This window comes from Talpa occidentalis, unplaced genomic scaffold, assembly GCF_014898055.3.
Source record: "Talpa occidentalis isolate TD23 unplaced genomic scaffold, MPIMG_talOcc4v2.1 talOcc4.7, whole genome shotgun sequence".
Taxonomy (NCBI): domain Eukaryota; kingdom Metazoa; phylum Chordata; class Mammalia; order Eulipotyphla; family Talpidae; genus Talpa; species Talpa occidentalis.
Window position 1 is genome coordinate 122,610,569 of NW_023605083.1, and position 22,323 is coordinate 122,632,891.

General features: G+C 49.0%; 1 protein-coding gene across 3 annotated transcripts in view; it reads right to left on the bottom strand.

The window, feature by feature from the left end:
- Positions 1 to 12,475, bottom strand: part of PLEKHM1 (pleckstrin homology and RUN domain containing M1) — a 43,806-nt gene extending 31,331 nt beyond the window's left edge. The window contains exons 1-4 of one of the 3 annotated variants that reach the window (XM_037495441.2): positions 12,381 to 12,475; positions 11,452 to 11,542; positions 6,390 to 6,478; positions 1,620 to 1,867 (exon numbers count right to left, since the gene is read on the bottom strand). In XM_037495441.2, coding sequence (XP_037351338.1) covers positions 1,620 to 1,867; positions 6,390 to 6,437 — 296 coding nt within the window. In that variant the 5' untranslated portion in view covers positions 6,438 to 6,478; positions 11,452 to 11,542; positions 12,381 to 12,475. Of the gene's footprint in view, positions 1 to 1,619; positions 1,868 to 6,389; positions 6,479 to 11,451; positions 11,547 to 12,380 lie in introns of all 3 variants that reach the window. The other 2 variants (XM_054688680.1, XM_037495440.2) reach the window with 2 other exon arrangements.
- Between the last annotated feature and the right edge of the window lie 9,848 nt (positions 12,476 to 22,323).

Below are 22,323 nucleotides of genomic sequence, written 5' to 3' on the forward strand. Positions count from 1 at the left end.
CTGCCTTTCAAGAGCACACAGAGGTGAGCACCATTGTTAGCACAGCTGGGGAAGGGGCCAGGCAATCATGCCCAGGCTGCAGTGAGGAAAATGCCATGGACAGGGCAGTTGAGGGATTTTAAGAGGTAAAGATGGAAGGAGACTTCTAGGCACAGGGACTGACAGAAGAGAGGCTTAAAGGACAGGAAAGCAAGAGGCCTGTAATAGTAGTGATGAGTACTCCGATTACCACTTGGGGAGGAGAGTGGGTGATTTGGTTGCAAAACCAGGTAATGCAGGATCTTGAGTATCAAACTGGTGAGACAAAGTGGGCTGATGGCCCTCACAACCTGCCGGACATCTGAATCAGCAGGGGACATTGTTCGGGATACAGCTTCTAGGACCCTAACCTAGTCTAGGACCCTAACCTAGTAAGTCAGTCTCCAGGGAAGCATTTGGGTGCTTGTAGGCTACGGGTTTTGCACAGGAAAGTGACTTGATCACAGCTATGTGGACTTCCGGGTGGGTTCCTCTGGCACAGGCCAGACCCCATGTGTACCACACCTAGTCTGACTGCCTCTGTCTGACGTAGAGGCCCCTGCTCTGAGCCACTACAGTCACCGTGGCAGGGCTCCTCTGCAGGAGTGGACCACGCGCTACAGGACTCAGCGACAGAACCGTTAGCTGAAGCTCAGTAAATGTGCATCAGCTAACTAGCCTACGGAAAGGCAAAATGAGATAAGGGGGACAATTAGAAAGCTATCATCACCCTGGAGTAAGGCAAGAAATTCAGACAAGGCCATGGCAGCAGGCAAGGAGGGAAGATGAGAGACTGATAAGGTGCCTTGGGGCCAAAGGTAGCATTAACAGCCCCCAGAGGCCTTAGTGCAGGCTTGAAAGCCCAGTTGGGAACAGGGCCAAAAAGTCACATGTCTCAGGGAGAATACTAAGATGCTCTATCGGGATTCCACTCTTCTTTTATTTATTTATTTAAAGATTTATTTATTTATGCATACAACAGCTGAGGCGCAGGCCAGAGGCACGGGAGGTTGAGAGGATTCACCAGAGACAGAGTGGGGCGCAGAACAGGCAGATCCACTGAAATATACTACTGAGAGGATCTGTAGCTGAGACAGGATCTGCTGCACCATGTGGGTAGCTCCCTGGCCGGGGATCGAACTCATGTTGCAGTGGCTGCTTGTGCCACCAAGGAGGCCACTCTTGTTTTTTTTTTTTAAATCTCATAACTTGCTATGAGTATCATATTTAGCACCCAGATGTTCGAACATTAACAGGCAGGGTAAGCAAACCTCTTCTGTAAAGGGCCAGGTAGTCAAGTGTTCCGGCTTTGCAGGCCACACAACCTCTGTGACAACTACCTAACTGCCTCAGTGAGGTAAAGGGCTGCTCCTGCCAAAGGCGACCAACCGAGGGGTTCAAAGCAGCCCAGGCCACTGCCTGAGGGGTGAGGGACTGGCTGTCTATAGGCACTGTGGCTGGGAGGCTTGGTTTAATGATAATCCCCACCTCACCCACCTGTTCTATAACATAAAACTCTCTGTTGGTTTCTTCCTCTTGGGGAGGAAGAGCTGGGTGTCCCACACTCTGAATCCCACCCTAAACCTCCTCACTCCTCTCACTTGTGGGTGACGGCCTTCAGGAGGGGCCAGAAGACAGGCTGAGGCAGAGGCTTCTGGTGGGCACTTTTCTTCCTTTTTCCTCCAGCCTCAGCCCGGATGTGCTTGGCATGCAGGCCGTGGATGAACACAGCCTCCAAGGCACTGCACATGGTGTTAGCATCTCCGTCTTCGCTGGTGACCACCGCGTCCGAGGACACGTACTGCTTCTGCAATGCCTTCACGGATCCCACAAGCTTCTTCTTGATAACCTGGACAGTGGCAAACATGACATAGGCTTGCTTTTAGCAGATCCCACGGCAACTTCTGGAATGTAACTGCCTGTCACCAAATGCATGCATGCCCACATGTGCACACACTGATTTATGTAACCATACATTCTTTCGGCAAAGCTAGCACATGCTGATCACAGAAAACAAGGCATAGAGAAGCACAGGGAAATTACACACACTACCCAGAGATAAAGTTAATAGTTTTTTTGCAAAGATATTTGTGTGGTTTTTGTTTCTTAAACCAAACTTACATTCACTGATAGTCTCACAGATCTTATGTTTAAACACTGGCCCCATCACAGTTATGGCTGTGGGAACTTGGGTTTCTACTTACAGCAGGGGTGAGGCTTTGCATAGCCAACATTCCAGAGAGTCAATAAGCTAAGAGGCAAAAAAGTGCCACTAGAGAACCAGAAAACAGGATGCTGGTCTAGATCCTAGACCCGGCAGTGAGAGGCCTAGGTTTAGCCCTGGCTCTGTAAGTCACCAGCTGGGCCACTTCAGAAATTTCACTTAACTTCTCTGAGCCTTGATTTCCTTTTCTGTTCAATGGAAATGATACTTCCTGGTCAATAGCAATCAGAGGATTACTCTTGAGGGCAGGACGTGTTTTCTGTTTGTTTGTTTATTTATTTATTAAATTGAGGAGACACTTGTTTACAAAACTGTATATGATTTAGGGCTCACACCCACCACCACTAGTCACCCATAATCCTCCACCATAGTCCACTGTGCCCCCTTCCCACTCTGCTCCCCTCTCTCTCCCTCTGATAGCCTTTATTTTGTCATATTCTAAGGGTTGTTATTCATTTGGTTTTATCTGACCCTTTGTTTTTTTCTCTATATTCCACATATAAGAGAAACCACCTAGTATTTGTTTTTCTCCTTCTGACTTGTTTCAACATTATCCACCCCCCTCCAGTTCCATCCACGTTGTCACAAATGGCAAGAGTTTATCTTTTATATAGTTGAGTAGTATTCCACTGTGTATATATACCACACCTATCTGATCCAGTCATCTATTCTGAGTACTTGGGCTGTCTCCCTAACTTGGTTATAGTGTAAAAAAGGCTGCAACGAACATAGGAATGCTTCCATTCCTTCAAGTTAGTGTTTGCGCATTCTTCAGTAACTATTTAGGAGTGAAATTGCTGGATCATATGGTAGATCTATTTTTAATATTATGAGATAGCGCCATACTGTTTTCCACAGGGGCTGGAGCAGTCAACACTTCTACCAACAGTGTATGAGGGTGGCAGGAATAGTTTTTTAATCATGCTGTGTCCTCACACTTGGCAGAGTTTCTGGCACATTTAAGAACTCAATAAATATTTGTTAAAAGTAAAAATCAGGGCCTCCCCTGGTGGCACAGTGGTTGAGCACTGGGCTGCGAAGCAGCCTGCAGCCTCTGCAGCGTCGGTTCAATCCCTGGCCACCAGGCGAGGGTCCCACATGTGCTGGTTCAATCCCTGGCCACTGGGCGAGGGTCCCACATAACGCGTAGACCTCTCCTGCCGCCTGCTGCTCCTCTCAGCAGTGTATTTCGTCAGTCTGCCTGTTCTGTTCCCTGCTCTGGCTCTGGTGAATTTGCTCACCCTTCCGTGCTTCTGACTGTACCCAGTGCTTGTACAAATAAGTAAATAAATCTTTAAAAAAAAAAAAAAGTAAAAATCAAAATCAACAAGCAACTATAAACCAGAGACACACTAGGGTGGGGGGTGGGGCGGGAAGAGGAAGGATTAGCGTCAAAATAAGTGGGGGTGCAATTGTATGGGGAATATAACCAAAATGAAAATGCATACATTGTGCAAAAATGAAATATGATATAAGAATTATATAAAATAAAATATTAAAATAAATAAATATTTGTTAAAAGTATAAATTATAAAATGTACAGAAAGCCCTACCAAAATATAAAGATAGCTCTATCATAAGTATGTCAAATTTCCAAAGTGTTGGGAAAAGGACTGGAAGGGACTGCAGAAAAACTGGCTTGAATGGTTAGGTAATCGACTGGATGATGGAAAGTTTTTTACTGTTTTGTCCCGATTTTTTTAAAAGATTTATTTATTTATTTATGCATACAAGAACTGGGGTGTAGGCTAGAGATGTGAAGGGGTAAGAGGATTCACCAGAGACAGAGTGGGGAGCAGAACAGGCAGATTTACTAAAATACACTGCTGAGAAGAGCAGCAGGTGAGACAGGAGAGGTCTGCTGCGCCATGTGGGTCAGCTCCTTGGTCAGGGATCGAACAATAGCTTCATGGTGCTGAGACTTAACCCCTTGTGCCACCAGGGAGGCCCTGTTTTGTTCTGATTTTTGCCAGAACAGTTCATGTTCATCAAAAAGTTAAATGTTCTTCTTTTTATAACAGCTTTGATGAGACATAATTTATATAGCATAAAATTCACTCCATTTAAGTATATAGTTCAATGGTTTATAGTATATTCACAGACCCGTGCAACCATCACCATCTAATTTTAGAACATTTGCATGACCCCAAAAAAGAAACACTGTGCCCATTAGCAGTTACTCCCTATTCCCCTCTCCCCTGGTAACCCCCTAATCTACTTTCTGTCTCTATGGATTTGCCTATTCCGGATATTTCATAAAAATGGTATCCTGAGACCCTCTGTGCCTGGCTTCTTCCACTCACCATATTTTCAAGGTTCATCTATGCTGTGGCTCACATCAGCACTTCATCCTTTTTACTGCCAGATAATATGCCATTGCATGGAGATACCACAGTTTATTTACTCATTCATCAATAAGACATTGGTTGTTCTTACTTTTTGGCTATAATGCTGCAATAAACACTGCTGCACAAGTTTTTGTATAGACACATTTCTGATTCCATGAATCTACACTTGGTAGTAGAATTGCTAGATGGTGGGTAACTCTGTGTTTCACTTTTTGAGGAAATGCAAAACTGTTTTCCACAGTGGCTGCACCATTGCCTATCCTCACCAGCAACTTAGGAGGGTTCAATTTCTCCACATCCTCACCAAAACTTCTCTTTGTCTGCCATTTTGATTGCAGACATCTTAGCAAGTGTGAAGAAGTATTGCATGCTTTTGATTCACATTTCTCTAATGTCTAACGATGTATTTTTCATGTACTTAATGGCCATGCTTATACCATCTCTAGAGAAATGGCTCTTCAAATCTTTTGCCACTTTTTAATTGGGTTATTTATCTTTTTTATTGCTGCACTGTAAGAGCTCTTTATATATTCTGGATAATAGACCCTTTAAAGTACAAAAATTATTAATTTTGAATGTTCTTTTTTTTAGATGTAAAGCTATTATTAGTACAGTCTGTAAAAGTACAAACACTTCCTACCACTGAAAGCCTACAAGCTAGGGTATGCAGAGATAAATAAAGCATACCCTGAAGAAATTCTTACACCCCAGGAGTGGGTCCATATGGTCTGTGTCAGGAGTTCGAGCTTTCTATGGCTCTGCCCCAACCCTGGAGGACTCTGGGGAAAAGGGTCAAATTACCATTTGGGAAAAGGGCCTTTGAGGAAACCTGCGGTATTGCCAAGTGGGGTCAGACACTATAGTGGAGAGCAGAGGGAATGTGCATCTGAGGCCCACAGATTCCTTTCAAAAAGAAAGTTCTCTGAATTTTGGCATAACAGTAAAGAGGGAAAGGAAGGCCTCCCTGGTGGCGCAAGGGGTTGAGCACACCACTGTGAAGCTAGCCACAGTTCGATCCCTGGCCAGGGAGCTACCCACATGGCACAGCAGACCTCTCCTGTCTGGCCCGCTGCTCCCTGAGCAGTGTATTTCAGTCAGTCTGCCATTCCTGCTCCCCACTCTGTCTCTGGTGAATCCTCTCACCCTCCATACCTCTGGTCTGTACCCCAGTTCTCGTATGCAGAAATCAATCAATCTTTATTAAAAAAAAAGGAGGGAAAGGAAGCCCTGGCTTCTTAGGATTATGCTGAGAGACCAGCTCAAAAGCTGACTCCACTTCCTGCCTCTCCAAGGGTCACAGAGACAGGCCGGAGCCCAGTAGTACACAAAGGGCTTTCCAAGGGAGGGAGGAGGAAGGAGTTCTGATGAACTGGTCACAAACAACTGTGGCTGAAAAAGCCTGGAAAATGGTAAATATTCAAAGATGTAGTAGACTACCAAGTTACTCCCCCTGCTCTAAAACAAACCAGTGCCTGGGAATATCTGTTTCTGGCCAATTCAGTGCAAGGCCAAACGGTAACCAAATTAGGCCCAAGAGCACACACAGGGCTGAAGGTCTGAGTGGAAATCCTTCAAGTAACTGATCTTAACTCCCCACTATTTTTCATAAATTCTCACTGGGTCACCAAAATGATAATCTAGAAAGGGCAGATCTCCTCAAACCCTGCTTCTGCTATAACTTTTTCTCAGTTGGAGGCCTCTCTTCCCAGACAGTGCACATTCATTTCAAAGTGAGAGAAGGGACCGAGATGGCAGTCCTGTCATCTCTCCCCCTTCCTTGACCCTCCCGTGCCACCTACCGGGATGGCAGCCCGGGGATCCAGTCCATTCTCCACCACTGAGAGCATCTCCACTCACGCAGCAACACCCATGGAGCATCACATGACACCTGCAGAGAGAGATGGCTGGCAGGTGAGCAAGGGCCCAACTCACCCCAGGGGCAGGTCAGCCACTGTACTCAAAACTGCAACTGAAAGGCCTCTGAACAAAAAGTAAAAACTGAAAGTGTGGGCCTCCCCTGGTGGCGCAGAGGTTGAGCACTGGGCTGTGAGGCTGCCCGCAGCCTCTGCAGCACCAGTTTGTTCCCCGGCTGCCGGCGAGGGTCCCACACAAAAAAAAACAAAAACCGAAAAACAAAAAACTGAAAGTGGATGTCAAGGAAGGAAGAGAGGAAGGGGAAAAAGTCTGAGGGTTTAGATCTTGGGAGATGAGGGGCTCTGGGAGCCATAGGTGGGTCTGCCCCAAGGAGTAGGTGGTAAGGGCACTTTGTCACACCAAACGGGGAAGGTGCCACCACCTACAGGTACCAGGGACTCACATTCTGTGTCTGGGCCTGCAACTACCTACCCCCGACTTATGTGCCAGTCCAGTGCCTGCGAGCTCAGCAGTGAAAAAGCACAACTGGCATAGTTTCAAAGGGGAGCGCGCTTGCACAGTATACTTCTCCTATGGGCTTCGGGGGTATAGCTGGAACAACACAGGGGGATGTCTAGGGGAGATCACCAGTTCCAACCCTGACTTGCTACTAACCAGCTAGGCATGCTGGGACACCCTATCAGAACTGTCAGATGAAGACTGTGGAAAATACCCAACATGGGGCCTGATAGGTATATGTGCAAATGCTATCTGCAACGCCAAATCTAACAAAGGTGCTAAGTGCCTAAATGAGCAGCAGTACAAAGAATGTACTGCCCAAGTCAGTACATAGTCAGATCTCTCAGGGCAGCTGGCTTCCTCCTGGGATGGGGGGAAAGGCCTCTGCCTGAGCCAGAGAGGGCTGCTGGCTGGCCTCACCCCACCTCAGCAACTTGGACAGACCAGGACTTGGCAGGCACAGTCACATCTAGACAGGCCTCTAGTGACCACAGAGCTAGAACCAAGAAAGATTCCTGCTCTCACTGCTCTCAGAAAAATCAAGGCCCAAAGAAGCTAATAAAACCAAGTCATGCTAAATGGGTTTTGTAACCTTTACATATATTGCTTCACTCCTTCCTCATGACCCCTCTATAAGTGATACTTTATTATCTTCATGTGACAGTTAAGAAACAGAAGCAGGCCCAGGCTAGGGAATTGCCCGAGAGCCCAGAGTGGATTTATGGCTCTGCCACCTGCCCCCGAGGATGATTCCAACCCCAGTTCGAGGGAAACCACCTGCTCCTGATCGTGAGCATCACCTCTTCCCCCAGGAGAGCAGTGGAGCCTGAGGTTGCAAAGGAGAGAAGTGGGGTGGCCCCAAATGGTAGAAGATGCTATCATTCAACTCCTGGAGTTGGCAGAGGGTAAACAGGACCCAGAGCCCATCTCCCCATGTAAGGACACGCAGCGGGAGGTGTGTGTGAGGATGCCCTCCGCAGAGCCTTCTAGGTTCAGAGTGAGGCAGACCCCTCCCTGGCCACAGCCCCCGTCTCACTGCCTCACCCCTCACCACACCCTCCTCACCCACCAGCCACCACCCAGAATTCTCAGGGCCCTCTTCTGGAGACCAGCTCTACACCCCACCCACCAGGGGATTGGGAAAAGGGGTGTGTCCTTCTGGAAAAGTCCTAACCCTAGAGGTTGGGTTCTTCGGAGCTATCCCGTGCAGGCCAGGGTTCAAGTCCAGGATCTCCCCCTTCTTGCCACAGTCCTCAAGCGCCAAAGTGTCCCACCCTCAGTCAGCCACAAGGCCAGGTACTCAGATCTTGACAGTCTGAATAATAGCAGCCTGGGTCCATTAAGGCCTCATTAACTAATTAAAGAAGAATAATAAGAGTATTTATTGGAGGAAGGAGGAACTATCAATAAGTGCTCAGCCAGTAATGTTCTGCTAAAAAAACAAAACAAAAACAGTAAACTGCCGAGGTCAGAGGGAGCGCAGCTAGACAAGAGCAAATAACAGTCTCCCCAAACTGTGTCACAAAAGCCACAAAACGACGGACAAGAGCCCAGAAGAATTCAGACCACCACCTGACAATTGACAAAATAGGCCTAAGACTTTGGCCACATTTCAGGACACACCTTCTATCCAGGAAGCTAAAACCTAACCTGCACATGTCTGTACCATAATGCCTCGGGCAGGCAGGACTGACAGAATAGAACAAAAGTACTCCCAGGAGGAAGCAGAACAGGAACCAGAAGGAGAGACTGCTGGGCGAGTGCTCTATCACCCTTGGGGTAACCTAGACCCCAAATCTACCATTCGATGGGGCCAGTTTCACTTCCTTACAACACTCTTTATTGACACCAAGAACCAAACCAGAGAAGTGTGTTTTCAAAGAGACGTAGGCTGAAGGGCATGAAGAGAGACTCAGGCAATACTGCGACAGGACTCTGACTGCTCGCTGTGGTGGTTTAGCAGGAAAAGGTGCCTCCCCTGAGCACTGACTCACCCCTACACAGCCCTCCAAGCTTCTTGATCCATGTCATTCTGACAACTGTCCTGTGAGAGAAAGATGATCATTCCTGCTTTAGAGAGGAGAAAACTGAGGCTCAGTAGAAAGGGGTTCAGGGAAGGGGCAGAATTCTTTGGTTTCCTCATTCCAAACCCTACACCCTTCGCCAGCTCAGAGTGTCTCAGGTCTCTGCTTCAAAGTGTTTCAGGCAAACATACTACTTATGGGCTCTTCGGCACCCAGATCCTCCATTTTATTAAATAAGGCCTAAAATTAACCAGACGGGCCTCCCCGGTGGCGCAGCAGTTGAGTGCTGGGTTGCGAAGCTGCCCTCGCAGCCTCTGCAGTGCCGGTTCGATCCCCAGCTGCTCCCCGGCCACCGGAGGAGGGTCCCACGTGGCACGCAGACCTCTCCTGCCGCCCGCTGCTCCCCTCAGCAGTGTACTTCGGTCCTTCTGCCTGCTCTGCTCCCCGCTCTGGCTAATTCTCTCACCCTCCCGCGCTTCTGACTGTACCCAGTGCTTGTATAAATAAATAAATAAATCTTTAAAAAAATAAAATAAAATTAACCAGAAACAATGTTGTGGATCAGATCTGTAATGCCAATCCACTGAGCCCAGGACTGCCCCTGGTACCTAGGTTTCAGCTGCCTTCTCTGAAATGTTCTGTTGTCCTGGCAGCTTTTCTGCATGACACTGCCCAGCCTTCTACATACTGTACGTCCAATTTCACTTCCTCCACAGATCAAGGAAGAAAGAAAAGAGAATAGCTTAGATGAGACTTACACTAAAAGAAGAAATGGATGAGGCAGCTTTACTGCTTTCAAAACACTTCAAGCACGAGTAAACAGCAACATCCTCTCCCTAGAGACTTCCCAGCCATTTTTCAACAGTCTCCTGCTTACCGCCTGGATCCAATCCTGTGCCTAGCTACTCAAAACAAAGCCTGGTGTTTAAGCCATCCAGCTGCTATACCCATTGATGAATCATGTTTTTCATTTGGAAAAGAATGACAAAGTTATCGGTTGGAAAAGAATGACAAAGTCCCCTTCTGATTCAGACAGGCAGCTGATCTTTGAGCCATGGGAGTTCGAAAAGAGTAAAAAACACCTTCATCCACCTGAACAAAGTGGGATTTCTGAACAAGTGTCCTGTGAGGGATGGGTTGGTGGTGTGTGTGGTGAAAGAAGTAGGCCTTTGAGCAAATACCAACCGAGGATGAGAAACTTCTAGCTTATGATCCCTCAGACCAAGTGAGTAAAAGGCAGGAATATGAGGCTGGAGAACTCTGGGTTCCTTTCTTTCCACCTTCCTCTCATCCCTTCCTCTTATATTCTCATTCCATATGTCTTAGGATTCTAGCGAAGACCAAACTCTGAATGAGTGAAAATAGGAACTCTGCCCAAGTCTACCATCACCGCATTCCTAGTGCCTACAACAGTGCATGGCACACAGTGGGACACAAGAAATACTTGAGTGCTGAGCAAGCATACTCAAGAAATACTTGCTAAATGCACTGATAAAAATAAGACACAAGGCAGTTATCTCCACTTCACAGACTGAGAAACTGAGACAGACCACTCTGCAGTGGGGCGTGGGGGATTTCCCGTGGAACGCCTTCTATTAAATCAAGCTGCCAACAGGCTGAAACTGATCAGATATATCACACCACAAAGGGGGGGGCACTGAAGGCAGAGGGGTACTGAGTTGTCAAAGGAATGAGACCATACAAGGCAAGCAAAGACAATGGGTCCTCTTGCTGCCAAATGTCCTACCCTTTGAAGCCTGGCTACCAAAATTTGGTACACCCAAAAATGTGCAAAAGAGATAGATTATAAATGCTGAGGATGAGGCCTGGGTGTCAGGGATGTCCCCCTGCCTCCTTACTCTGAGATAAGTCAGTTCCCTGCGTTCAGGGGTAACCACAATGGCCACATAAGTGATCCAGCACCTGTGAAGAGAGACAGCAATTCAACTGCCTCTGTACCTACCTAGACCTCAGTCTCCCCAGGACCCACTCACTTATTCTCTTCACAACACGTAACATCACCTTTGACACCCATTGTGTTCCCTGTGTTCTGTGTTGGGACTGATGGGCAATCAGTTCTGGCTGGGAGCACTGGGTAGGGGTCCTCTAACAAGTGTCAGGACAGCACACAAGACATGGTGCTGTGACCTCAGCCAACGGTGCACAGCAGCACTCCCTGCTTCTCTGGCCCAGGACACCGCAGCACTCCCTGCTTTTCTGGCCCAGGACACCAGCCAAAAGGAAGTGATGGCTTCCAGTGCCCCAGCCTGAGTGAGCTGGTAAGTAGGCATCCCTCACCTTCCAAGTATTTGGATGATATCTTCCATACCAGCAGCCGGCACAACTAATTTAATATGAGTGTTAGAAACAATTCCGGAGGGGAGGTACAGGGGATCAGATACCCAGGAAAAACCCTTGTGCCAAGGTGGGGGTTAGGGGTGGGAATCGACCCCTCTACACTTACCATTCAAGCTGCTTGGTCTCTGTCAGGCTCTGAGCAAGCACCTGGATTTGGCTGTTCAGGGTGGGTTGTGGGGTTGGCAGGAGACTCTGTACTGTCTCAGATTGAATGGGGGTTGGGTCAAGGAGGAATGAACGTACAGTTGGGGTGAAGAGTAAAGATGGGACAGAAGAGGCGAAAGTTCATGGAGACCTTGTTTTTAATGAGATTGGGTGAGGGTGATAGGAACTGGGGTAGCAAGAGGAAGGTGCAGCTTATCAAAGTCTTAGGGAAGAGGGTGTCTTGGGGATGGCTGGGGAGGGAAAGGAAGTATAGGGTGGCCTTGAAGTCAGGGGTTGAATCTGTTGAAGACACAATCCACATAAATCTTGGCAAAGGGCTGAGATCAGTTATCAAGAAAGGGATGAGCTCGCGGGGCCTCTCCTTGGGTGGTGGTCTTCCATGGAAGTGGGACAGAGGGCCGGGGGGGTGGGTGTTGTTTAGGATGAGAAGACTTTGGGGAGCTGACCAGGGGTGTGTGGGAGCCTGGGATTAAGAAGCTGAAGCGGAAGAGAGGAAACCTGAACGGCGGGTCTCCAGGTTTGCGGGGAGTCTTAGGATCGCCAGAGAGGTAGAGGGTGAGAATGAAATGTGCTGGGGGAGGCGGAGGGAAGTGGCCGACACCCGGGCTGGACATGGGCTGGAGAGGGGTCAAGGATGAGGCTGCATTTAGACGAGACCAGCGGTGAGGGGCGGCCGTGGGTGGGCTGGGGGGCGGCGGCCGCGGCAGCGCGGGGGTCCGAGCGGGGCGAGGGCCGGGAGGGCGAGGGCTCCGAAGCAGGACACCCCGGTACCCAAGGGTTAGGGATCACGGCGGGCTGCGGCCCCTCGCCCGTTGGCGCCTCGGCCCCGCCGCCCTCTGCAGCCCGCCTCGCCCGGGACCCCTAACTCACCACAGGGAGCGGAGGAGGCGCGGGGACACTGCCGGGGCCGCAGCCCCTCAGCCGCTGACCAGACGAAGCGACCTCGCAGCCACTGACAACAGGAAGTAGCGACCGCGGGACCTGACGCCATCACGTCGGCGCACTGTTTGGCCCCGCCCCCGGCACGCGGAGCCAATCGCAGGGCCTAGGGGAGGCGAGGGGCGGGGCCAGCGCGCTCGCAGCCTGCGGGCTCCCCGCCTCGGGGGGGGGCGTGGCCTGTCCGGACAGCCCAGGGCTGCGTAACCCGCCCCGCGCCGAGGCCCGGACGCCCCTGCTGGACGCCCCGCGTCCCTCTCGGCCGCCCAGCACGGGGCTGCGTCAGGTTAGGTCCTGGCTTCGGGCCTCGCCTGGGCTCAGCACCTTCTCGTGACGTTGGGCGGTCACCGGGCCGCCCTCGGCGAGGCTGCGCACCTGGCAATGGAGCAGCGCCCGCCTTGTTTTTGCCTCCCCGAAGCCATCAGAGACCGAGCCCAAACTGGAACCTCCTGCCTGGAGGCGCTCAGGAAAAACAAACATGTTTTGATTACACCTTTTATCGAGGGAGCAGCTCTTGGTCCCCGCGGGCGTTCTGGAACCCGCCCATCAGCCCGGCGAGCGAGCACAGCCCGCTGCAGCGCGCGGGGCGCAGGGGGCGCTTATCTCGCCTAACCTGGGCTGTGGAAGACACTGCCACCCTGACAGTACTTTTCGTAGGCCCCTTGAGATAGCATTGAAGACAGAAACTTCTAGACAGAGTTTTACTGATGTTCAAAAAAGAGAAGTAAGTCCCAGTACCCTGAAGGGTGAAAGAGTGAAATGCACGCACATGGTGTGCATTTCCACAGATTTTGTACACGGCCCTGAGTCCATCAGCTAGAGGAAATAATCTCAGATCACCGTGTGATTTCATGATAACCTGCAAAGTGCTTTGGGGCTAGAGAAGAGTCCTGAAAATTATTCTGGAGGTGACTTGGGATTTGAGCCTTTCAGGTGGCTGGAGGGGGATTGCCAGGGAAGGGGCTAGCAGGGAAGTCTCTGGGGGCAGGGGATGCAGGCTGAGCCCAGGGGTGGAAGGCTGCACCAGGAGTTCACAAGGAAACTAGTGTTATAGGACAGGGAGAGGGGCAGCCCAAACCCCGCAAACCTGCCTATTCTAAATGGGTTCTGCCATCCGCCGCATCAACACAAAACATATGAGACTTTAATGGGAAGGAACTTTAATAAAACTAGGAAACAATACAGGAAAGGCAAAGAATCTAGTTTCTAAATGAAGCACCCAAAGTTACCCATCCCCTCGTGGGTAAAAGTCCATCCATATGGGATCGGCCCAGAACAAGGCCCCAAAGCCTGCTACAAGTCTAAAGCATCTTCCAGTGGGGACCCACAGCAAAGGGTCACAAACAACCGGACAAGCCCGGAAGGAAAAGAGCAAAATCAACATCAAGATAAAAGCTGCCATTGTCACCTCCCCACGGGTCTCACCCACATCTGTGTCACCCAGTCCACGACCAAAAGACAAGCGCAGTTTCTTTACGTGTCTCTAGGCTCCATGCGCCTCCTCCAGGTCTCCTGGCTCCATCCTGCTTCCTTCCTTAGTCTCTTCTGCAGCTTCTCCTCTTCCTGCTCAGCTCCACCCTTCCTTGGGTGGGGCAGGGAACCTGGAACCTCCCCCTTTCCTGGGGACCACCCTGTTACACTAGGAAGAAAAGGAAAGGGGCCGTGCCCCCCCCCCCCCCCCCCCCCGCCCACACACACACAAGTTGGAGGCCAGTGCAGGAAAGGCTCAAGACGTTTGCAAAGCCAGTTCACATCCCACTGGTCTGTCAGCTTAGATTTCAAGCACTATCCAGAGTTACTCAGAGCTAGACAGGGGAACTGTTGTAGAGTAACCCCGATACAAAACGGGGTGCCTGACTGTGGGTCCTCACCCGCGCGCTTAAAAGGACTTATCAATGTTCTACTGCAGGCACACGTGAAAGGTTAATAAAAGGTTTATTTACAAGGGAAGGGGAAAGGAGGAAATGTACAGCTCTGGGAGAAAAGTGGGAGACAAAGTTTTAAATGAGTCCTACCCGATCCGCCGATCAGGAATCCCAAAATGGTGCTCTCAGAGTTCGCCGCCAGCCAGGAGCGGTGAAGCCAGGAGGCGAGCGATCGCGAGCCAGAGAGACCCCAAGGCCCACGTGTTTGGTTTTTATATCCAACCTGGCTGCCCAACTCCACCCTCAGGTCCCAGCCACCCTCCCTTTGGTGGTGACGGGATTTGTCTTTCCCAATGTCTTGATGGCTTTAGTCTGGAGTGGGGGTGGGGTCCACAAAGCCTGTATGGGATTAGCTCAGAACATCCTTTCCCCCTAACAGAACTACAAACATCCAAATCCCCTGTGGATAAGTCCAGCATGCAGATTCCTGACCCCAATCCAGCCCTAAAGAGTCACTTTAGGATGGGATCCAAACTTTGGGCTTGACCCCTTACCCCCACACCCTACTCTGAAGCATAATAAAATGTGAGAATCTCTGCCCTAACCTGGTTGATGAGGGGTGAGAAGTTTACCATTTGTGAAAAAAAGAAGTCCCTGCTGTTTGCTTCGTAGGAATTGTAATCTGTTTTCTATTCCTGACCGGTTACCTGGAAGGTGGGCCCCATTGTTATCCCATGGTACAAATAAGAATACCAGCTTAACAGAGAGTAAGGAACTTGGGGGGCCCACAGCCACACTGTTGTAGAGCAACCCCGATACAAAACGGGGTGCCTGACTGTGGGTCCTCACCCGTGCGCTTAAAAGGACTTATCAATGCTCTACTGCAGGCACACGTGAAAGGTTAATAAAAGGTTTATTTACAAGGGAAGGGGAAATGAGGAAATGTACAGCTCTGGGAGAAAAGTGGGAGACAAAGTTTTAAATGAGTCCTACCCGATCCACCGATCAGGAATCCCAAAATGGCGCTCTCAGAGTTGGCCGCCAGCCAGGAGCGGTGAAGACAGGAGGCGAGCGATCGCGAGCCAGAGAGCCCAAGGTCCACGTGTTTGGTTTTTATATCCAACCTGGCTGCCCAACTCCACCCTCAGGTCCCAGCCACCCTCCCTTGGTGGTGATGGGATTTGTCTTTCCCAATGTCTTGATGGCTTTAGTCTGGAGTGGGGGTGGGGTCCACAAAGCCTGTATGGGATTAACTCAGGACATCATTTCCCCCTAACAACACAACTAATAAATGGTTGAAGCAGAAATCTCACCCAGCTCTTTCTGATTCTAGCACAGTTGAGTGGCTGAGAAGTGGATTTTGAAGCTTAGGTTTGAATCCCACCTTCCCCCCCCCCCCCCCCCCGTATTGTTTGTTAGACTTTTCCTAAACTGAGCAGGGCCAGGGCAACCCAACAAGTATGTGACTATCTGAGAGAGCCGCTCTAGTGTCAGTATTTTTCACAGTCCCCAATTTAGAAACTTCTAAATTGAATGTTATAGGAAAAGAGAAGTAAGTCACAATACCCGATGGCTTCTCAGGGTCAGGCTGAGGAGCCAGAGAGTATGATTTCAGAGAAGTTTCAAAAACTCTGACCTTGGTTCCTCATCTGTAAATTGGGGAAATATCAATTGATATGAGGATTAAATATGATAATATCCTTAGGATATTTTCTGGTCTGTTATAAGCATTTCAAGATGACTAGCTGTTTATTACTATTACAGTTTTCAGTAATTCTCAACCTCCCAATGGGTCAGCTCCCTGCCTTTAAATGTTCTGGAGTGAGACCCTCTCTTGTTTGAGCCTCAGGTACAGCCTGACTTGGCATCTGATTGCAATCATCAAACCAGTATTAATACAACCATCTCTCAACACTGGACTAGCTAGTGTTCTCCTTGGTTCTGCTGTAGGAAGTTGGTTCATCCCACTTTCTTTTTAAAAATGGATTAAACAATTTTTTATTTGTCAATTTTACCTCAATAAAGTAGGACAAAATAAAGATCACAAAATAACCCAAAAGTCTTGTTACACATATCGTTTACAGTTCACATAGTATTAGAGAAAATCAAAGGCTGATGAAACATAGTGACCCATGGCAGTTCTTTGCCTCCACTAACCCCCCACCCTCCTGAGCCCAGCCCATCACCCAGGCCTCACTGGGCCTGGGTGCTCTGGGGGTAGGAAAGGCTCACTTTTAGCTGAATCTTCTGGGACTTATCTCCACTCTCTTGCACTTCTACTTGATTAAACCATTTTATTCCCTGTCCATTGACTTCCTAGGACCCTCCCCAAAGGGTTAGTTCTTTCATATCCCCAACTCCCAGTCCATTCTTGAGGTTAGGACACTGTTTTCAGTTAATTAACAGCGTTTACAGAATCATGGCTATTGTAAATATTGTTCACCACAGAGCTTAATAATGTGCTCTGATTACATCTTTTCCCCCACCCCCAAGCATTTAATTTCTCTGTCTTTCAGTGCTGCCTGCCATTACCCCATTTCACCTGTGCTCCAGTAGGTAGTGCCCGCAGCAGTTCCCCGCAGGGCCTCTCTGCTATGTGTTCTAGTTACCCCCTGGGCGCATGACACAGCTGTCCCGCTGGAGCTCCCTTGGCTTCCTGGTTTGGGACTTCATTTCCTGGCTCCCTTCTCATTTTGCTGTCTTGGCTGAAGCATATCCTCACTTAAGAATCCCTTTCTAGGGCCTCCCTGGTGGCGCAGCGGTTGAGCGCTGGGTTGCGAAGCTGCCCGCAGCCTCTGCAGCGCCGGTTCAATCCCTGGCCGCCGGGCAAGGGTCCCACATGGCGTGCAGATCTCTCCTGCTGCCCGCTGCTCCCCTCAGCAGTGTATTTCGTCAGTCCGCCTGTTCTATTCCCCGCTCTGGCTCTGGTGAATCCTCTCACCCTCCCGTGCTTCTGACTGTACCCAGTGCTTGTATAAATAAATAAATAAATCTTTAAAAAAAAAAAAAAAAAGAATCCCTTTCTAGTGTTCAAAGCCAGAATGGTCTCTGGACCTCTTCATGACAGTAAGTAGTTAGTTATACCTTTAGTAGCTATTAAATGGAGAAAAATCACCATGAAGCACTGCTTTTAAATGAATGTGTGTTTTATTTAACACAGCGGCATCTATGAACATGTGAAAACCTGTCAAGAGTTTAGGCTTTCGAGTTAGTTCCAGCTAGCTTCAGTCTATGATCTGCCACTCCTCCTGACCTAGCCCCCTTTTTTCTGGTACCGGGAACCTCTCCTAACTTGAGTTGAGCCTCCTCCCTGTGATTCAGTGTGCGTGACCATGGCTGGCCAATCAGAGTGTCCTCCCTGACACATGGTAGGAACAGGCCAATCAGAGAGCTTTTGAGGCTTTGTTCTGAGATGCTTGCTGGCAGGCTTGTTGGGGTTACTAATGATCATCTTTGCAGTCATGGTGTAACAGGGTAGTCCCCAGGAAAGGGGGAGGTTCCAGTTTCCCTCCCTTGGGTGAATCTGAGCAGGGAGAGAAGAAGCTGCAGAGGAGACTTAAGAAGAAAGGAAGCAGGATGGGCCTCCTCGGTGGCGCAGCGGTTGAGCGCTGGGTTGCGAAGCTGCCCGCAGCCTCTGTGGCGCCGGTTCGATCCCCGGCTGTTCCCCGGCCACCAGAGGAGGGTCCCACATGGCGCGCAGACCTCTCCTGCCGCCCGCCGCTCCCCTCAGTAGTGTACTTCGGTCCCTCTGCCTGCTCTGCTCCCCGCTCTGGCTCTGGTGAATTCTCTCACCCTCCCGCGCTTCTGACTGTACCCAGTGCTTGTATAAACAAAACAAACAAACAAATAAATAAATAAGTAAAACATGCCTCTATTAAAAAAAAAAAAGAAAGAAAGAAAGCAGGATGGAGAGGCAGAAGGAGACCTGGAGGAGGCACATAGAGCTGAGAGACATGTGAAGAAACTGCGCTTGCCTTTTGGTCGTGGACTGGGTGACACAGATGTGGGTGAGAGACCCGTGGGGAGGTGACAGTGGCGGTTTTTGTCTTGATTTCGATTTTGCTCTTTTCCTCCCAGACTTGTCTGGTTGTTTCTGATCCTTTTCTGTGGGTCCCCGCCGGGAGGTGCTTTAGACTTGTGGCAGGCTTTGGGGCCTTGCTCTGGGCCAATCCTGCTTGGGTGAACTTTAACCCACGAGGGGATGGGTAACTTTGGGTGCTTGATTTAGAAACTGTATTCTTTTCCTTTCCTGTATTATTTTCTAACTGTATTAAAGTTCCTTCCCATTAAAGTCTCATGTTTTGTGTTGGTGCGGTGGATGGCAGAACCCATTCAGAGCAGGCAGGTTTGTGGGGTCTGGGCTGCCCCTCTCCCTGCCCTGTAACAATGGGACACGAGTCCTCCCCATGCTGATCACAAGGTAGAGCAGAATAAAAGAGCCGCTACAGGCACTCACTGCTACCTATGCTGAGGATATCTGAGGATATGATAATGGCAGATAGCACTGAAATAGAAGGACAGGAAATTAAAGGCTGGGGTGGGTGTTGTTGGAGCCCCAGATGCAGGTAGCTTTAAGCCCGTGGGCTCCCCTCTTATGTGAGCCCGTATACTGTAAGACACTTTTGGTTTAAGCCTATTTTAGTTGGACCTCCTTCATTTGGAACATAACAATCGGTGAGTACTCATTATCTTTGTGAACTTGGGCAAGTTATTTAGCCCACTCCTCCCTACCCCACCAAAAATCTCAGTTTCCTCATCTATTAATTGAGAATAAGCTCTACCCCAAAGGTAGATGAAAGACATCAGTAACATGCATACATTTTCATCATCTGATCTCTGTTAGCGATATAATAGTTGTAGTTGGTTCATCATTGATTATAATAACTTAAGTTACCTACTGACAGGTGATTGGATAAAGATGTGCATATATACAAATGGAACAATATTCCTATAAGGAAAGACAAAATCCTGCCCACTTGCAGTAACATGAAAGGACCTTGAGGGAATTAGGTAAAGTGAAATTAGCCAGAAAGATAAACACCAATATCGGAGATTTCCATATGTAGGGGATATAAGGAAACTAAATGATCTGAGAAAGCAAAGTGAAAATAAACTAGTGGACATTGACAACCAAACTGAGGTTACTAGAGGCGAAGAGGGTAGGGGGTGGGAGAAAGGATGAAGGAGGTATAAGGGGTGGCAGTGAGTATTTTGTTTTGCTTTCTCCCCTTTCTGTTTTTGTTTTTGGGGCTTTTTCTTCAAAGAAATTTAAAAAACAAAGTTCAAAATGCCTTCCCAGTTGCCTACAAGACCATATTGGAATACTTGAGAACACAAAAGTTAACTCTAGAAAATGTTTTATTTCTTCTTCCTCTTTTTCAGGAAAGAAAAAAGCAAAACAGTGCTTGGTGCACACGTGCACAAGAAGCCCCTGCCACCTGGCCTCCTGCGGCCACGGCTTAGAAACAACCCCTCCAGGGGTATCTTCTGCTGTTCGCTTTCCACCTGAAAGCACCATTTGGTGGTATAGGGCGCCCCTACACCCACTGCCACCTGAACTGGCCCAGATGCAGGTTACAAGCAGCATCCCGAGCCCCAGTTACACCACTTCTCAAACTTGCTCAGGATGAGGCGCAGGGTGTTTGTGTTCTGCAGAGCAGCAACAGAACTAGGAGTCCCCTCTCCAGTGAGACCCGTGGCTGCGGTTTACTCATGTGGACTAACATAGTCGGTGACACACATTTCACAGGAACAAAGCTGCCAACCAGGACTTGGGAGCAGCTGAGTTTTCCCTTTACCACCCTTTGCTACTACTGATTTCCCTCTGTCGCCTGTGAGCTCGCAGGAGCACAGAGGTGGAGCCTGGAAGGAGCTAAAAGTTTAAGTTGTGGGGGGAAAAGAGTGAAGTCACTATATTTTATTTTGCATAGATCGCAAAATAATTTCCTGGGAACCATTGTCCTGGTACAGGGCCCTATTTGGAGAGTTCTAATGCCCAGTTTTTAAAAAAAAAAAAATTGTCTTTAAACACCTCCACAAACACATGATGTAACTTTCAAAATGAACAAAGTAGGATGCGGTGCTGCAGCTTCCCAGTTTCCTTCCCCAAGGGCAGCCACCATTTTCAGTTTCTCGTGTGTCCTTCTAGACATTCTATACCAGCATCATCCAGCAGCGTTGCATCTGTGCTGTCCAGTATAGCTCATTGGCCGCATGTGCCTGCTAAGCATTGACATGTGACTAGTGTGACTTTGGAGAGCACTTTTAAAGTTGATTGAATTTAATTGAATTTAGGTTTAAGTGGCATTTGGACACATTCACGTGTAGGTAGCTGTGTTGGGCAGTGCAAAGCATAGAGAAGCACACTGGATACACTGTACACATCTTGTTCACTCAGCAAGGTAATCCCTAACCCAACCCAGAGAGCTGTGGGCCACCCCTTTTCAAATAAGCTCTAGAGTCTTCTGTATATACGATAACAACCACACCTCTCAACAACTTGAGGTTCCACTTTTATCAGCCTAAGCCTGAGATTGCTTGAAGAGTCCCTTTTAGGGACTGAGGGAAACAACTTACCATGAGTCACTTCCCTAAAGTATGCTCTCCTCCCACATGCCCGTGCATGGGATTCGTTGGTGATGGTGACATTCTTCAGGGTTAGTCATGGCTATCAGTGGTTCCCCTTGGAGTACTAAGTCTGCTGGGAAAAGCAAGCATCTGGGGTGGTTTTTGCTTTTGTCCTGGTGAGAGAGGCCAAAGAGATAAGAGGGGCTAAAGGGCTCTCCACTGAGGGCTTTGTGGAGCTGAGGGAATTTGGTGGGGCTACATTTTCTCTGACATTGCACTGCCTACAGCCCATCCAACTTTCATTCCAACAAGAACATTCCTAACACCAAAGGATCAACTCCAAGAGTTTCTCTAGTCACCTCTGAGGATGACTGCGTCATCAGCACCCAGTACCTCACCAGCTGCTCAGCTAAAATGACAATACCTTTTCCAGTCTCTGGCTTAGATGGCACTCTACCATGTGACTCCATGTAGACACCCCCACCCCCTCTCACAAAGCCTTGAACATCCACAAGGCGACAGAAAAAGGAGTAGGGTGCCAGGATCCCACCAAGTATGGAGGGCTTTCTCACTCTACCTGTGTATGAGGTAGGCTGATAGTGCTGGAAGCCCAGCAAGCACATTTCACAGATTCCCTGGCCAGCAGGGTTCTGCCAATAAGATGTTCTCATGGAAATGTGAAAAAGAGGCGGAAGTCATTCTGTCCCCTCTGCAGCAGCAGACATGCAGGCTGCATTGGATTCCACATGCCCACACCGGTTGGCAGCCTTGGGGGTGTGGGGCTGCAGTGACCTCAGCAGTGGTTTCCTGAAGTTCCCTTACTTTTGAGTGGCACCAGCAACTCAGGGTCTAAGGAAACTAGGCATGGTAAAGTAAGCCGAGGGGTAGTGGTGCAATCCTGCCACCCACAACTGTCATTACCAGACTGCTACCACCTCTCCAATCATAAGCACCAGCCTCTTGTATAAAATCTTTATTTTTGCTTGAAATACCCAGAGTGGTTCCTATTTTCCTGTGTTTTAAAATATCTGTAAATTCTTTTATTCTTTCTTCAAAAGGCAATTCTAGTCCCCTAATTATGTGTTATTAAAACCCTTCTCACTACAGAGTTCGAGCTCGCATGGGGTGTTTCTGTCCTTGTGGCCTAACAGTGTGACTTCAGGGTCTTGTACCATACCTGATCCACAATGGGGGAAGCAAAAGTGGCCACCACTAGCCCATCCTCAGTATTGTTTTCGGCTCTTTGATGGCAACCAGGGCCTGTGCTTCCCTGTAGGCCCACGCTGTGCAGCAGGGCAGTGTAAGAGCAGGCTGTGGAGGCCAATAGTCCTGAGTTAAAACCCTGCCTCACAGCTTTGCTTGTGTGGCCTTGGGTGCTTGCGTAGGGCGCCCACCTTCTTTGAGGCCTGTTTCCTTATCAGTCAGATGAGAATCATAAAATATCT